Source organism: Mesocricetus auratus, unplaced genomic scaffold (genome assembly GCF_017639785.1).
Source record: "Mesocricetus auratus isolate SY011 unplaced genomic scaffold, BCM_Maur_2.0 Super-Scaffold_100676, whole genome shotgun sequence".
Taxonomy (NCBI): Eukaryota; Metazoa; Chordata; class Mammalia; order Rodentia; family Cricetidae; genus Mesocricetus; species Mesocricetus auratus.
The window spans coordinates 99,735,944-99,753,118 of record NW_024429266.1 but is presented as its reverse complement, the minus strand read 5'-3'; the positions used below and the strand labels follow the sequence as shown (position 1 = coordinate 99,753,118).

The window sequence follows — 17,175 nt, the reverse complement described above, 5'->3', positions numbered from 1 at the left end:
ATGATCCCGGATTGGCGAACCGTACCCACTCAGCGAAAAGTATCAAAACAGTTTAGCAAAGCTCAGGTACAAACTTTGTCTGCCGCCACTCTAGAAGACCAACTTGTGCGAATTCAAAGACGTTTAGGACTACACGGTAAGACCCTGACCCAAAACGAAACAAAGAAGCCCGGCATGGTGGCAGGCATTTTTAATCGGGATCATTAAGTAGATTCTGGTCCAGAGAACGAGTTCCAACACGGACCATAGTACCCAAAGAAAACCTGTCTCGAAAAACCAAGACAAACAAACAAGGCAGGAAAATAAACAACAACAGATTTAAAAACAAAAACTCCAATATATTCTCCGTACCCTGGAATGTTTCCGTCTTGGCATTTCACTGCCTTGTAAGACAACGTGCTTTGGGAGTTGGGGTGCACGCACGCACTGCCTCGCCATCTGCACCGTGCATTCGCCATCTGCTGTGTACATTACATCTCTTTCCCCAAAGGGGCGGGCGGGGGCGGGGGCAGACAGGACTTCGGGGTAGAAACAGGCCCCAAGTAGGTTCAAGCACAGGAAACACATGTAGTGCTTGCTAGAAAACCTCAAGATTACAGATGAGGTAAAAGTCTATGACTTTCACACTTCATGTTTAAGTGTATCCATATTCTGACAATATAATTACAACACACAAATAAGGGAATACAATTACTCAATGGATAGATAAAATAGACAGGCATGCCATGAGTACTCCACCAAGAATTCATAGTCACGAAAAGCAACCCTTAAGCTTCGGAAAAGGTTTTCTTTGCCCATGGTCATGAAGAAAGTCTCTTCACTTAGAGTCAATACCCACAAACCTCAGGACCTCACAGACAGCTAACGAACAGCCCCACGAGGGTCTTTCTCTAGTAATGTAGCAGACACAGCAAATGATTTATCCTTGGGTAAGGCTTTCCAGGACCACTATGCCAGTTCTGTGTGTATATATACGTACTTGTATATAAACATATATATGGGAATGTATTGAAATGACTTACACAGTTCAACAATGACTATTTGTGAATGGAAGGTACAAAAATCTAGTAGCTACTCATACCCATGAGCCTGGGTGTCTCCGCTGGTCTTCTGAGATACACGTTGGAATCCTGAAGAAGCAGCCTCCGGTGCCGGCGAAGGAATGGATGTGCTGGCAAGGCCAGGACAAGCAGGCAAAGAAAGAACATTCCTTCTTCCCTTGCCTCTGTAGAGGCTTCTGCTGGGGGCCAGCCCCAGCAGTGAACAGGCTTCAGAGAGGTTGTAAGGATCAGGAGAGGGGAGGGTTGAGTCAGACACCCAGATGGGGAGAATTTGTAAATCTGACTGAATAGCAATCAGGAAATTTCTTTATATATACAGACTTTAGAAATATTCATGATTTCTCAACAGATACAGGTACAATTAATTTGTTTTGGCCATAATCCACTAGCATGCCCAGGGTTACAGGTTAAGCCCACACAAAATAGATATTATTATCAACCCCATATCCCTATTCCTAGAATTCTACAGGTCATTTCAGTGTAAGCAATGCTAAAATAGCAGCCTGCTCTCAGACTGGCAGCAGTTTGTGGTTTTGAGTTATTTTAGATGATATCTTAGTCCAGGCAAATCACCAAGCTTTGAGCAGAATATTATTAATTTTGATAGTCAATCACATTACTTGTAAATTAGCCTAAGCCTTTTTCTCAGGCTTAGGAACAATTGTAGCTGTTATTCAACCTTTGCAATATTTGTATTTATAACCTAATAAGAATTCGTTAAATGAAAGAATTCTCTTGTTTCTAAATTAGGTAACATCATACTACCTGATGTAAATCAAACTTTTTAGGAATGACAAATCTTTTTTTTTGTTTTGTTTTGTTTTTGTTTTACTAATTATTTTATAACCACAAACTCGTACAGAGGGTGATGCCCTGTACAAAACACAACAGATTCAAACGAGGTGTTCCTGTAGCAAGGCTGAAGAGTCAGTCTCTGGTATTTGGAATTTAGGATGCAGTCCTTGTTTTTGGATGGATCACTGGGTGTTTGGCACAGTCCATGCTTTTAACCAGATTTGAACAGAAGAATGGCCACCTGACCCAGGTAGAAGTAGATGAAGTGTTTGGTTTCATGTGTCACATAACTACCGAAGTTCCGCCCCACAATGCAGTGCCAAGTGGGGTTGTACTTCTTGTCAAACTCCTTCTTGATATGGGCCGCAATATCCTTTTCTATGTTGTACTTCTCCAACGCCTGAGTAGCGCACTCCACCGAGTCCTGTTGCATCTCCTCCGACATGTCTGCATTTTTGATCACCGCCTTCCGGTCGCACATGGTTGCCGTGGAGCAGGAGCCAGCCAGCTGCTGCGAGCTCCCGAGGAAGGTGCTGGCACCGCTCAGGCAGCTAAGGAGAGCCGGTCGCTACCGAAGCCATGGCGCATCTAAGGAGCCCCACGCCAGCCGCCGCCTAATCAGGAATGACAAATCTTAATACCTTACTCTTTTTATATTCTTCTGTGTCATTCTTAAACCATTTATACAGTCCTGTTGTTCTAGTCATTCTGGTTCTTATTGATGAATTCTTTTCAGAGGCTTAATATAGTCCTCTCTCTTGTAAGTTATGTTTGTAAGAAATTGTAAATGTACCAGAAAAGGACCTCTGTGCTGCCAATGGAAAAAGTGCTCTATCCTGCTGAACCTTATCAGTCTCTTCTGAAGTCTGCATAGGGGCAGACAACAATCTCCGAGACACAGAGAAGAATTCCAAGTAGGGTCAACTAAGGTCATTTCCCTGAAAGCAGGGGGTATGTTCAGGATTTCTTCAAGGGGATACAGAAACAATTTTCTCTGAAAAGACTTAAGTGAAACCACTTGGTGGCTCCCAACCATCTACAGCTATGAGGACAGTCAGTCACATCATGGCTAGGATTAGTTAAAACAGTTACCGTCATATGAAGAATACCTGTGATGGTCGTGTTCAGAGATGTAGTTTGGTTGTGGGCCTAGCCTTTGATGGCGGTATCATCTCAATGGCCCAGGGTAGCTTCCTGAAGAAAGTATTGTTGAATATTAGTTTACTCCTGTTAAAATCTTAATGTGAATCCAAGGTGGATGTGTGGCTCAGCAGATAATAGAACCGACTCTCTACCGGAAGACCATGGCTGACTTCTAGCATCTGTGTGCAGACTCAAAGCAGTCTGGGAGGCCAGTTCCAGGGCATGCAATATCATCTTCTGGCCTCCCAGGGCAACAGGCACACAGGGGGCACCCTGATGTGTGTACAAGAAAAATAGCATTCTCATGAAACCAAATAAAAGTTCATGTGAATTTAAGAGACATTATTACTCTAGTGAATATTATGGTGTTGAAGGAATTATTTCATGACCCTGGAAGTAATAGTGGGCATGATGAAGTCCCAAGGTTAATCATTTCCTGTCTCTGCATCATCACTTGAATGACCATTGTGGGTTCTGTCTTAGCAGTCAGAGTGATCCTGGTTATTGGGAGTACTTACTCTAGTGAACGGAGGCTTTCTTCATGGATCATGGACAAAACAAAAACAAAAACAAAAAACAACCTTTCCTGAAGTTCAAGGGTGACTTTTCATAACACTGAATCCATAGTGGAGTATTCCCGGTACATATGCCTATTTTATATATGCTTTGAAATTTGTGTTCACTCGTTGGTGTGTTTTAACTACATAGAAAATGGATCTACTGGAACATAAGTTGTGAGGCAATCATGGTCTTTTGCTTTGTCTAATCTTTGAGATTTCCTACCAACTCTATATGTGGTTTCTGTCCTTGAATCTACCCTTCTGTATCTTGAAGTCCTGTTGCTTTCTTTGGGGGCAAGAGATTGGAGTATACAGAACAAATTTCGAGGTCTAACTCGAAGGAGAATGTAGGTAAGGAAAGATAGGTGTGTGAAGAAGTGAGTGAGTACACCCCAAATCCTAAAGCATGTTCTTGCCATGCAATGAAATCCCAAAATGGCTAAGTTTATCTCACAGTTAAACATGGTAAAGTGTTTGTTGCTTGTTTTTAATTTATTCCTTGTTTTTGTTTATTTCACTTGGTTGTTTTTGTTTGTGTTTGGTTTTGTTTTGAAACAAGGTTTTTTTGAGTGTTATTGGCTGTCCTGGAACTAGGGTTCTGGACTAAGTTAGTCTCCAGTTTAGCGACTTTCTTGATTAGGCTTTGGGATTCCTGGATTTCAGAGTGTCTGCCACCATGTCTGTAATGTTTGCTTGGTTCTGAGTCAGGGTCTCACCATGTATCCCAAAATGGCTTTACATTTACAGGACTCGGCCTTCCTTAAGAATGCTTGGCACCCAAGGCTTCGACCTGATATTTTCTAAAGGTATTGAATCCTTTAGTCTGAGGGGGCGGAGTAAGTGGTGTTGGCCAATCAGAGACATTACCAATTAATAGCAGGGATATTCATACGGTGCTTGTCAGAAACCCTTTTTACAGTTTGTCGTAGCAGAGGGAATTCTCGTGAGGAGTTGTTTGGGCGACTGTGTTTTCTGCTGACTGCAGGCCTCTTTGGGAGACTCCTGGACTAATCAGAAGCACGAAATGGTGAGTGTGCCTTGGGCTCCTGGAATCCTGGGTGGCTGCTTTGGGACATTAGCTTGTTTGTGGCAACAGCAAATGAACTTTCCCCTGGTCCAGTTAAAGGTGGAGACTGGCCCAGCAATGCCTAGTCCAACATGCTCTTGAATTGCGCAGCCCACAGGCAGCCTTGCTGTGAAAGTGCACCCTCTTCCCACACAGATTTTGCCGAGTTGGTGATGGTGAGTTCTGTATAGACTCATGCGTTTTTGTTTTGTTTTTTTTTTTTTTTTTGCAATATCACCTTGGAGTTCTTTCCTCTTTCATTCCCTTTCGTCATCTGCTCTCCTCAGAACTGGTCCGCATGTCTCCTGGTATGAGAGACATTTACCCCAAAGCTGTGTCTAACTTCCTATAATCGTATCTTGTACGTTTTTTGCATTTTTTGATGATATTGTGGAAGAATTCTTTTCTTGTTCTTCTGACTGCAGTTGTTCAAAATTAGAAATTTAAATTTGATTCACATTTACTTGTTTGCAGCGATTTTTTTAAAACCCCAATTAGAATTTTGAAAACTTGCAGAATGCTTAAAATGCTGGTGCAACTGGCCAAGAGCATCATGGAATTGGCATTGTATTTTTGTCACTGTTTAGCTCTAGGCTGCTTTAAACAAAGGGATTGAGAGTGTCGATTCTGTAAGAAGTAATTTGCAGTGTTGCATATCTGGGAAAACACTTACATTTCATATCCTTCCTTTAGCCACAGAGAGGTTGGTTTTTGTATCGAATGTAATTTCTGTCAATTCCCAAACTTCAGATTGTTTATCTGAAAGACAAGTGTGCTTCCTACCTGATGGAAGACTATTATATTTGAAAGTTGACTTGAGTGTGGAGTATATTTTTATATATTTATTAGTCTTGTGTGTAGTTATATTAATTTTTACTTTATTTTTAATTTATAGTTAAGATATCATTATTTCTTTTCTTGATTTTTTTGTTTGTTTGTTTTTGGTGACAGTTTTCACTCTGTAGCCCTTGAAATCATTGTGTTGACCAGGATAGCCTTGAACTCACAGCTCACCCTCCTCTGCCTCAGGAATTCTGGGATTAAAGTATTGCACCACCATGCTTGACATTGTGCCCTTGAATTAGCTAGCTCTGTGTAATTACATCAATTTGCCTGCAGATTTTCTTTCAGTTTTCTTCATTGCTGCGTGGACTCTCATGCGCACATTTGCCACATCTCCATCATCCGGACATCAGCCGAGGAGCATCCAGGCTGATTCTTTTAACTATCGGGCTAGAGCAGCAGTGACCATGCGTGCGTGTTTATGGTGTCGTGTGTGGATTCTTTCCACTATTTGTGGAGAGATGTGTAGCTTGCATATCAGTGTGTCTGTTTCCTACTTGTGAGGCAAGTGCACAGTGATTTGCTTCCTAATTGCAACAGTCTAACCTCCCACCAACGGTGAGTCAGTATTCACTTTCCTCTCCTCTCCGTGGAGTGAGGTCTTCAGGGTGGCATGGCAAATTTGTAGCTGCGTACCTAGCCTTGTAGACTTCTGCTTTATTGTTTTGTTATTTAAAAACCCAACAAAACTTCTTAATTATATGTTTTATAGGATATAATATAAATATCTTAAATATAAATGACTTATTTTATATTTAAGTCCTTACATTCCCAGCACACCTGACTCGTAATTTCAGGTCTTTTTCTTTTGCTGTTTTGTTTCCTTCCTTCTTTCTTTTTTTATAACTGAGTTCAGTTTATGCTGTCCAAATGTGTGTAGCCATCCACAGGACCATGGGCAACATATTTGTGGCCTCACTCCTTAGGAAAAACTGACTCTCTACCCCGACAACCCCCACTCCCTAAGGCATCAGGTGCTAATACCTTCTTAGCTAAGGGTGGCTTTCTACTCAAATTTTTGACTGACAGGATCTGAAGTGTTTGAGACATTTTGGAATTTAATATACAGATTTCAGAATATCTTGTGAAATTGCGCTCATTCTCAATAAGGGTACTTTTTCCCCCTGTGTCCTTGTCCGTTGACCCTCTACAAAACTGCCGTGTTCATATTTGGCATAGACAGTTATTATTTGTGTAACTTATGGGGTATTCATTCAAGAAGAAATTCGATGTTTCCAACTGAATACAATTAGCAATGCTCTATTAAAACAACAATAATGAACATTTCTAGGATAAATTTCAACTTATCACATTAAAAAGTAAGACTGATTGCCTGTCTATGCATGCTCTCCTCTTCATTAACAGGTTTTTCCAAGTTCTGGTCTTGTCCAATTTAAACTAAGAGGAAAAAGGTAATTGAAATACCAAGCTAGTGGTGTCTGTTCAGCCTGCTTAAAGTCTTCCCAATAATCAACTTAGGCTCTGTGTCTTTTCCATCCAAAGTTTCCTCCTTAGATTACACTCATAATTTCAAAAGGACAGGAGTTAGATTCAGGATTGTCAATGCTGGCAAATATGATCTAAGAGCGAATCAACAGCCTACTCTAAAGTGGAAAACTGATAAAGTATCAGTGTTTTGAGAATGATCTTTGCTTTACCTATTGTAAAAATATGTATTGTTTACATGTGCTTTTGTTTTCTGATTGGTTCCATTGTACTTTTTGGCTTATAATTAAGTGGTTGTGTTAATTAACATTTCCAGGTTGGTCTAAATTTCTCCTAGTTAATAGTGTAACTAAAACTTCTTTTATAAAAGTTAGATAAACCATTAGTCATGTTTTTGATTAATTGTTGTCTCAGCTCTGAAACTTCTATAAGGAGTCCCTGTTGGTCTCAGGACACAATAGCTTGATACAAGGGTACAATTTCATTATTGTGAACAAGGTCCTCATCTCTGAGATGATCCTTTAGCCTCTGCAATCCATAAATTTAAAGATTCAGAAAATAACTTAGCTATGTCATTTCAGACTCCCTTAAGTAATTAACATCCTTAAAATACACCCCAAATATTATGTTTCATTAAAATATTTGCTCCTACTTTCCACTAAATACATCAGCTTGCTAATTGACAAATCAAGTCTTCAATCAAGTTTATTTAAAAATTTTACACTGTAAAGATTTAGCAAAGTGTTATACAACTGCTAAATTATATTTTAATTAAAAAACTTTAGAAAATGAATTCGTTGAAGCATGAGGTGTGGAAAAGCCTCAATTGTCTTTACATCATTCCAAACTCTTGTGTTTACAAATCAGACCCTATGTTTCATTCCTATGTCTAGACAGACCTAGGAATTCCTTCCATTCACCTTTGTTGGATTTGGCCTTAGTACCTTGAGGGAGGAATATCCAGGCCTTTTGTCTCTTTAATACTTTCATTCATCAAATGTCTATTGAGGTGCATGGATATTCACGAAGCCTCACATTGCCACAATTCATTGTCTTTGAATTGTGTTTACATTCTGGGGCTTGTGGCTTTGGTCCTATATAACATTCCCTTCTACTGATTTTAGGCCCAGAAGGAGCATGCTTTGATATATCAGGAATAGTGAAGTTGCCCTGGTCTCCTAGTATTGTGTTTACATTCTGGGGCTTGTGGCTTTGGTCCTGTATGACATTCCCTTCTACTGATTTTAGGCCCAGAAGGAGCATGCTTTGATATATCAGGAATAGTGAAGTTGCTCTGGTCTCCTAGTATTGTGGTTGTGCATTTGTTACACTCTTGAGGCGGTGTCATTGTGGCCGTGATGTTCCCCTGGTGATATGCTGTGTGCTCTGACTTGTGTCCTGCACTAACTCAATCCTTCCTAAATCACAAAGCCTCCTGCACTGTTCTGTCCCAGGGGAACTACTTCGTCCCAGGTCACATTCTTATTGGGCTGAAGAGGCACCTGGAACCTGCACCTCCTCAGAACTTGCAGTCCAGTCAGGTTGGTGACACTGAGTCCAGTTTGTGGTGTCAAGGGACCTGGGTGGAGCCCTGTCTTGCTGATGTCCCTTAAAGACATAGCTGTGTTGCTTTAGATTTTTCCTGTCATTGCCTTTGTGGTTTTACATTTTTCTTAGTACTGCCAATGAACCCCAATTCAGACCTGGCAAAAGATAAACAAATATCTGTCATTAGGCTACATACCAATTCAAAACTCCTCACTGTGTGTGTGTGTGTGTGTGTGTGTGTGTGTGTGTTTTCTTTTGTTAGGTCATTATGAGAAAGGAGTCAATTTTTCTTCTATAAGAGTGGGTCAGAATTTTCAGTCATGGAGAACAAGAACTTTAAATTAGGGTTTTCTTTTGCACTGACCATTTCTGATGTAAAAGTTGGGGTATTTGAAAAGCTGTGTCAGACTTGTCTTGTTGATCCCTGTGATGGGAATCATGAACTTGGTATTGGATTGTTGTTTGGTTGGTTTACTCTACACTGCTTCTCTAAGAAGAAAAAAATGGCATGAGAAATTGCATGCATGAACTTCTTTGAAGGAAAAAAATTAGTATTTTCAATAACGTCAGATTTCTGATTGCAGAATGAGTACACAAAAAGCTGAAAAGAATCCAGTCCGACTTCAACAAACAACACTGTGTATGCTATCATAGTATCTGCAAATTATGGTACTTTTACTTCTTCCTTTCTAATTTGTATCCCCTTGATTTTCTTTAGTTTTCTTATTGCTGTAGCTAGAATTTCAAGTACTATATTGAATAGGTATGGAGAGATAGTCTTGTCTTTTTCTTGATGTTACTGGAATTGCTTTTGACATTCTCTCCATTTAACTTGATGTTGGCATTCACTTGCTGTGTATTCCTTTCATAATGTTTAGGTATATCCCTGTTATCCCTGATCTCACCAAGATTTTTATCATGAAGGGGTGCTGGATTTTTCCAAAGACTTTTCACCATTTAATGAGATGATCAGGTGTTTTTTTCTTCTTTTAGTTATTTTGTTTATGTGGTGGATTATATGGGCAGATTTTAGTATGTTGAACCATCCCTGCATCTCTAGAATCAAGAGTACTTGATCATGGTGGATGATATTTTTGATTTTTTTGCCAGTGTTTTATTGAGTATTTTTGCAGCAATATCCATGAATCAAAATGGTATGTTATTCTCTTTCTTTGTTGAGGCATTGTGTGGTTTGCGTGTCAAGGTGAATGTGGGCTCATAGAGAATTTGGCAGTGTTCCTTCTGTTTCTAGTTTATGGAATAATTTGAAGAGTATTGGTATTAGCTCTGATAGAATTCAACCTTAAAACCATCTGTTCCTGGACTCTTTTTGTTTGGGAGACTTTTAATGACTGCTCCTATTTCTTTAGGGGTTATTAGATTTTTTTTATCTGATATTGTTTTAACTTGGTGAGTGGTATCTGTCAAGAAATTTGTCCATTTGTTTTAGTTTTTCCAATTTAAGTGGTACAGGTTTTTGAAATATGACATAATGATTCTATAGATTTCCTCAGAGTGTGTTGTTATATCCCCTTTTTGCTTCTGATTTTGTTGATTTGTTGCCTGCCTTTAGTTACTTCAGAGAGGGGTTTATCTATTCTGTTGATTTTCTTGATGAACCATCTCTTTGTTTCATTGGGTCTTTGTATTGTTCTCTTTGCCTCTATTTTATTGATTTCAGCCCCTCAGTTTGATTATTGCCTGCTGTCTACTCTTTTTGGGTGTATATGTTTCCTTTTGTTTTGAAGATTTGTGCTGTTAAATCTGGTATGCTATTAATCTCTAGTATGAGGTATCTCCAAATAATACATTAAGGAACTTAATGCTATGAACTTTCCATGTAGCACTACTTACTTACATTGTGTCCCATAATTTGGGTTATGTTGAGCATTTATTTTCATGGAATTCTAGGAATTCTTTAACTTTTTTTCTTCCTTGACAAAATTGCTCAATTTCCATGAGTTTATAGGCTTTCTGTTGTTGCTGAAATCCAGCTTCAATCCTTGGTTATCTGATAAGACACAGGGGGTGATTTCAACTTTTTTGTGTCTGTTGAGATGGTCAAGTGCATAGTCAATTTTAGAGAAGGTTCCATGAGGTGTTGATAAGAAGGTAAAATTTGTGTTTGTGTGAAATATTTTATAGATATCTGCTAGATTCATTTGAGTCATAACATCTGTTCCTTTATTTCTTTGTTAGTTTCTATCTGGATGACCCTTGTTGCAATTTGTAAAGTAAATAGTTATAGCTCACTAAGGATGACTGTTCCAAGAAGGATACCCACAAGTTGCTAGGTTCATTGTTCAGAGAGAGCTGTATAAAGATCCCAATTCAACTAGAATTCAAGGCTGCAAAGTTTTCCCTTTGCTACCTGCAAGTGTTACAGCTCTGGAGGGAAGGATACCCGACTGTTGAGAAGTCTGGCTATACCTGCAAGTGTTACAGCTCTGGAGGGAAAGGTACACTGACTTATCAGGAAGTCAGGCAATACCTACAACTATGAAGGAAAGGTATGCTGGATACCTACAGCTGTGACTTGTCAAGATGTTGGGCGATACCTAAAGCTGTGAAGGGGCGGTATCTTGGATACCTATAGCTCTGGAGGGAAAGGTACCCTGACTTGTCTGAAAGCCAGGGGATAACTATAGTTGTGATGAGAAAGGTATCCTGGCTTGTCAGGAAGCCAGGCAATACCTGAAGCTGGTTTCTCGTGGGGGCTGATCTTCCCGATTATGCAGCAATCCTGCTCCTCTTTGAGAGTTATTACATCTGAGCTCTGCTCCATTACCCTCAGAAAGTTTCCCAGAGGAGGCATCTGTGGCTTCTCTGCTCCACTCCACTGGGCAGTTTCCCTTCCCAGCAGAGATCCTCACCCAAAATGCTTTGAAGAGATTTATTTTGGAAGGAGAAATCCAGGAGATTGGCTGCTTCTGCCAGGGCAGAGAAGGGCAGCTGCCAACTGAAGACATACATGGCTTATATAGAGCTTCCTAGGGGTGGAGTTTTCCCATGGAGAAGATTTTAAGGGTGGGACTTGGTCAGATTTCAAGTCTCTTGAACTCAGACAAGCTCAGAATGACTAGATTTAATGATCAGGGTTTGGTTGGTTTCTTGCTCAAGGATTGGTGGGTTTCATGTTCAGTTGGTCCAGGCAGATTTGCCTCTAGTTTCAGGGCCAAAGTGTGTTTCTTTCAGTGGCTCTGGTTCCAGGGACAAAGTGTGCTTCTTTGGCTCTGGTTTCAGGGTCAGAATGTGTTTGTTTAGTTGGTTTCTGGGCCAAAATGTATTTCTTTCACTGGCCCAGGTTTCAGGGTCAGGATTTATTTTTTTCACTGGCTCTGGTTTAGAGCTCAAGGTTGCAAAGTTTTTTCCCTGTGTTATCTGCTCCATTATTGTCACAGTGATAGTACGAAACTTGTTGTCAATTTCAACTAATCCCTTTGTTTAAAATTTTAGCTTGTTCACATACTTTTCCTCTACCAAAGTATTCTACAATTTTTACATTCAAGTTCACTTCAAGTTCTCTGATGTAGGGCAGAATGAAGTTATGTTCTTGACTATAATACCATAGGAATGACCCTTACTCTAGTTATTGGCAGAGTCCTTGTTCCCAGTGAACCTTGCTGATCTATGTCTCCTCTGTAGACATTAGCATTTCTGACTGTGGAGCATCTACTTAACAACTGATTCAGCTTTGATTCAGTGGGTTCAATTGTTTCTTTCAGATCCCATTATAGGTGATTATGAACCACTCTATGCTCACTGGGAATTGAACTCAGGACCTCTAGAAGAGCAGCCAGTGCTCTTAACCACTGAGCCACTTCTACAGCCCTTTAATATATTCCTTTTATCAGGCTTTTCCTCTGGTTGTCACAAATTATTTTGAGAAAAATGAGTTTAACGCAGATGTAGTTTATCACAACTGAAGAGTCCAGTTCACAAAATGCAGAAGTATGAAGCTGCTAGTCAGATGACACACTTAATAAATAGTAACTGACATGGTGGTTCTTCCTTTATTACATCAAGTGATGAAAATAGCATCCCACAGATATTCTTCAATAAATCCTATTTACATAGTAATTTAGAGGTTTCTTAAGAAACATATATGCTAAATGATTCTGTATCCTGTATGTCTGTCAATTAAAATTAACCTTCCTAATATATGCACTCATAGGAGACAGTGACCTTTGATGATGTGACTGTGAACTTCACCTCGGGAGAGTGGGCTTTGTTGGATTCCAGTCAAAAAAGCTCTACAGAAATGTGATGAAGGAAACGTTTTTGAACCTGATCTCCATAGGTAAAAAATTCCACACGTTCCCATTGCTGTTTATGTGTGTAGTGCTTGTATTTGAATTATTTAAGAAAGAATGTGGTGAATTTGTTTACCCATATCATAAGAACTAGGTTGTAATAATTTCTTATGTTGAATATGGATGTGTATTCTCTGGATTCTTTTCTAGAAAAAGCACTAGAAGAAAATATTGAAGGGGACTATAAAGACATCAGCAAGAATATGGGGTAATTTATATTCAGTAGAAACTAATTTATATAATATATTTGGGACTCATGCGGCAACTGAGAACCTGCCAAATGTTCCAAATGTACCTCAGTGAAAAATGATTCTACATGAGTTCCTATAATTGAGCATTTAATTGTATCATTCAATATTTGAGTATGTCATGTGTAATCTGTTAATATTACAAATATGCCATATGAGATTGAGCCAGGAAAGAGGGTTTCCAGTGGATTATTATACAAAAACATCCCTTCATATGCAAACGGTTTTACTTTCTGTATATACTTATGAGGCTTTGAGCATAAGTACTGCGCTTTGTTTATTTTGTTTTGCTGTGACAACAAAAAGACAACTCTGGGGTGGAGCCCTGTAGCTTAGACTTCCTTGTTACAGTGCCATCATAAAGGGAAGCCAGAGCAGAAATTGAAGCATGCAGGAATCTGGAAGCAGGAACTGAAGCAGAGGTGATGGAGAAATGCTGTTCACTAATATAATCTTCTTCCATTAATTACCTGACTTATTCAACCCTGGCCCACATCTCTAGGGAGACACCACCCACAGTGGGCCAGGCCATTCCACCTCATACATTGTTCAAGACAAAGCCACCAGAAACATGCCTAAATGTCAATCTGGTAAAGCCATTTTCTATTTTCTAGTTCTCTTTTCCCAAACGTGTGTCCTAGTTTGTGTCAAGCAGACCAAAACTAACTACAAAAGCCTTTCATACACAGAGCATGACCTCCTGACCATGAGCACACTACCTAACATAGTCTAAGCCCTCCTTCATCAATCAGTAATGTGACAATGCTTGCACAGACTTGTTTCCAGTCCAATCTGATTGGATCATTTTCTCAACTGAGGGATCCTATTTTTCAATGACCATAGATGGGATTAGTTAGTTGATAACTAACTAACCAACACCGGCTGAGTATTTAGAATGGCAACATGCCATAGTGTTTCACAACTTTATATGATTCTTATTGCTGTCTACAAACACCAGGACTTTTTCCTTCATGTTCACTCCTTTCTTATCTCTTAATTGTTTCATGTGTCTGTGTATGTACACTTATGATCTTGTACAACACCAGTGCCAAAACCATTTGTGGGAAGCAGAAAATGGCAAGAGAACCTTCAAGTGTAACAGGAACTTGTTACATGAGTGCTGGTCATCAAATCTGGTCTGCTGGAAAAGCAAGAATTATTCTTAACCTCCAAGCTTGGGATACAGCTCCTCCGTATTTCTTAGAGCATCAAAGTCAACACTACCTCTTTACACATGACAAGGTCTTTACGTGTGGTACATATTTTCTTTGATATTGGTATCATTCTTCTCTTGCCTCTGAGATTGTATACTTGTGTTCTACACAGGCCCACTTCCAGCATTTCTCTTGGCTGCATTAATGCATTTCTCATTTTTTTCAGAACTCAGATGATTGTGCAAAACCATAGATATGAATGTCATACTGTGGGTGGTAAAAACCAGCAACCTGTTCCAGAGTATATGGTCAATGAAGGCATGCCTTCCAGAGTAAGAGTTCATGAGAGTTCTTTGCATGCAAGAAACATCGTTGGTCATTCACCCTCATATAGGTATCTCAGAGAACAAACTAGAGGGAAACCTCCAATACACAATGGAGCTGTGACAAAAGCTTTTACACATCAGAAACATTGGAAAGATATCAGTCATTCTGAATCACTTCAGGTACTTGAAACTTCTAAAGAGAAACCCTGCAAAAATCAACAATGTAATGAAGTCTGTAGGAGTCTCTCTTCTGATCATCCTCAGGAGAGAAGTTACACTGGAGACAAGCTCAATGAGAATGACTCTATGAAAGACACATATGGCCAAAATAATGCAGGAACCCATGAAGAGGTGAGACATTTTGTATGTAAACTCTGTGAAGAATCCTTCATTGATTCTAGTGACCTCATCAACCATGAAAAAAGTCATATTGAAGAGAAAAAGTACATTTGTAGGCAATGTGACAAAACATTTAAATATGCAAAATATTTTGAGAAACATAAAGTAACTCACAAAGGAGAAAAGCCGTATTCTCATACACATGTTGGAAAAGCCTTCACCATTTCCAGTACTCACAAAATACAGGAAAGAATTCACACAAAAGAGAAACCTTATACATGCAAGCATTGTGGAAAAGCCTTTTTCCACTCCAGTCACCGCAACATCCATGAAATAATTCACACTGGAAAAAAGCCTTTTGCATGCAAGCATTGTGGAAAAGCCTTCAACAACTCCAGTAGCTGTAACAGACATGAAAGGAGTCACACTGCAGAGAAACCTTATACATGCAAGTATTGTAGTGAAACCTTTTTCTGCTCCAGTAATCTGAACATCCATGAAATAATTCACATTAAAAAGAACATTTATGCAAGCCGGGTGTTGGTGGCACACGCCTTTAATCCCAGCACTCGGGAGGCAGAGGCAGGCGGATCTCTGTGAGTTCGAGACCAGCCTGGACTACCAAGCGAGTTCCAGGACAGCCTCCAAAGCCACAGAGAAACCCTGTCTCGAAAAACCAAAAAAAAAAAAAAAAAAAAGACTTATGCATGTAAGTAAGCGTTGTGGAAAAGCCTTCAACAGCCCCAGTAGTTGTAACAGACATGAAAGGTATCACACTACAGAGAAGTCTTAGTCATGTAAACATTGTGGAAAAGCCCTTACCAACTTTAGTTCCTGTTAGGCTCATGAAAAGAGTTCACATTAGAGAGAAGTCTTATGCATTTAAACATTTGAAAAACCTGCTCCAGTTACCAAATATTCATGAAAAGATTCATACAGAAGAAAAGACTTAAATGTAACAATATTCTTCCTGCTAGCCTGGTCCCAGAACCACGTCAACCCCAATTAATACACAGAGACTCTATTAGTTACAATGCTGCCAGCCAATGTCCAGGGCTTCTCATTGGCTAGTTCTGTCTTAAGTATTAACCCATGAACTTATATAAGAACTTATCTTTCCAAGGACACCATCCTGATGTATCCTGTCTTCCTGGGATCACAAGGTGACTCCCCACTCTTTACTACATTTCCCAGAATCCTCTTCGACTCCTAGTCCCACCTGCCTTGCCTCCCTATTGGCCAACAGTGCTCTATTGATCAACCAATAAGACAAACATATACACAGAAGGACTTTCCCTATCACTCAAGCATGTAAGCATCTTAAAAAAGCTTTCAGCTGGGTGTTGGTGGTGTATGCCTTTAATCCCAGCACTCGGGAGGCAGGGACAGGTGGATCTCTGTGAATACAAGGCCAGCCTGGTCTACAGAGCAAGTTCCAGGATAGCCTCCAAAACAATACAGAGAAACCCTGTGTTGAAAAAAACAAATAAGAAAAGAAAAAGCTTTCAGTGTTTCAGTGATTCGAATAGTCATAACAGACATAACAGTCACCCTTTAGAGAAGCCTTAGGCATGTAAACATTGTGGGAAATGCTTCACCTGTTTCAGTTCACAGAAAGCTCATGAACAACAGCATAGTGAAGAGAAGTCTTAAGCATCTAACTGTGTGGAACAGCATTTACCTCCTCCAGTCAGCTGAACATCCATGAAAGGATTCACAGTGGAGAGAAGTCTTATTCATGTAAACATTGTGGGAAAATCTTCAACACTTCTACTTGTCCTAACTTGCATGAAAAAATCCCACTGGAGAGAATCCCTTTGTGTGCAAAAGGTGTGGGAAATTGTTCATTCATTCTATTGACCTTAGCATACATGAAATAGTTCATGTGAAACACAAGTCTTAAGTGCATAAGTATTGTGGAAAAACCTTCAGTTGTTCTTGTGATCATAACAGACATGAAACACTTGACACTAGTCAGGAGCCTAATGTGTGTAAACATTGTATTAATGCCTTCATTATATCCAGTTGGTACAAGAGTAATAACATTTGCACTGGATAGAAATCCTTTGTTTATAAACATTTGGGAATCTATTTCTTTGCTCTTGACATTTTAACAAGCATAAAGATCTCACACTGGTAAGGAACCTTATCAATGTCAGTAATGTGGGAAAGTCTTTACCATGTCCAGTTTCTGTAACTTCATGAACAGATTTACACTGTAAAGAATTATGCATATATGCATTTAAGTATTGTCAAAGAGTTCATCAGTTCCTGTTGCCATGATGTTCTCAATACTTTATGTGTAATCATATGGAAAATCTTTTAGCAGCCAC

At 39.5% G+C, this 17,175-nt stretch overlaps 2 protein-coding genes across 7 annotated transcripts; one reads left to right on the top strand and one right to left on the bottom strand.

Annotated features, from left to right (window-relative positions):
* Position 1: 1 nt before the first annotated feature.
* LOC110342971 (zinc finger protein 14-like) lies at positions 2 to 15,969 on the top strand. 6 transcript variants are annotated; one of them, XM_040738122.1, is made up of 5 exons: positions 4 to 136; positions 4,307 to 4,365; positions 4,479 to 4,586; positions 12,637 to 12,762; positions 14,404 to 15,969. In XM_040738122.1, the coding sequence occupies exon 5, from the start codon at positions 14,411 to 14,413 to the stop codon at positions 15,440 to 15,442; it is 1,032 nt and encodes a 343-aa protein (XP_040594056.1). In that variant the 5' UTR covers positions 4 to 136; positions 4,307 to 4,365; positions 4,479 to 4,586; positions 12,637 to 12,762; positions 14,404 to 14,410; the 3' UTR covers positions 15,443 to 15,969. The 6 variants fall into 6 exon arrangements, 5 of the variants coding, with proteins under 5 accessions (XP_040594056.1, XP_040594054.1, XP_040594053.1 ...); XM_040738123.1 differs by lacking the exons at positions 4 to 136; positions 4,307 to 4,365; positions 4,479 to 4,586 and adding exons at positions 5,627 to 6,880; positions 8,369 to 8,455; positions 9,047 to 9,131; XR_002385158.2 differs by lacking the exons at positions 12,637 to 12,762; positions 14,404 to 15,969 and adding an exon at positions 4,680 to 5,029 and having other exon boundaries at positions 2 to 136.
* Positions 1,882 to 2,386, bottom strand: LOC101836744 (dynein light chain 1, cytoplasmic). Its single transcript, XM_005081396.4, has one exon. The coding sequence runs from the start codon at positions 2,335 to 2,337 to the stop codon at positions 2,068 to 2,070; it is 270 nt and encodes an 89-aa protein (XP_005081453.1). The 5' UTR covers positions 2,338 to 2,386; the 3' UTR covers positions 1,882 to 2,067.
* Positions 15,970 to 17,175: the final 1,206 nt, after the last annotated feature.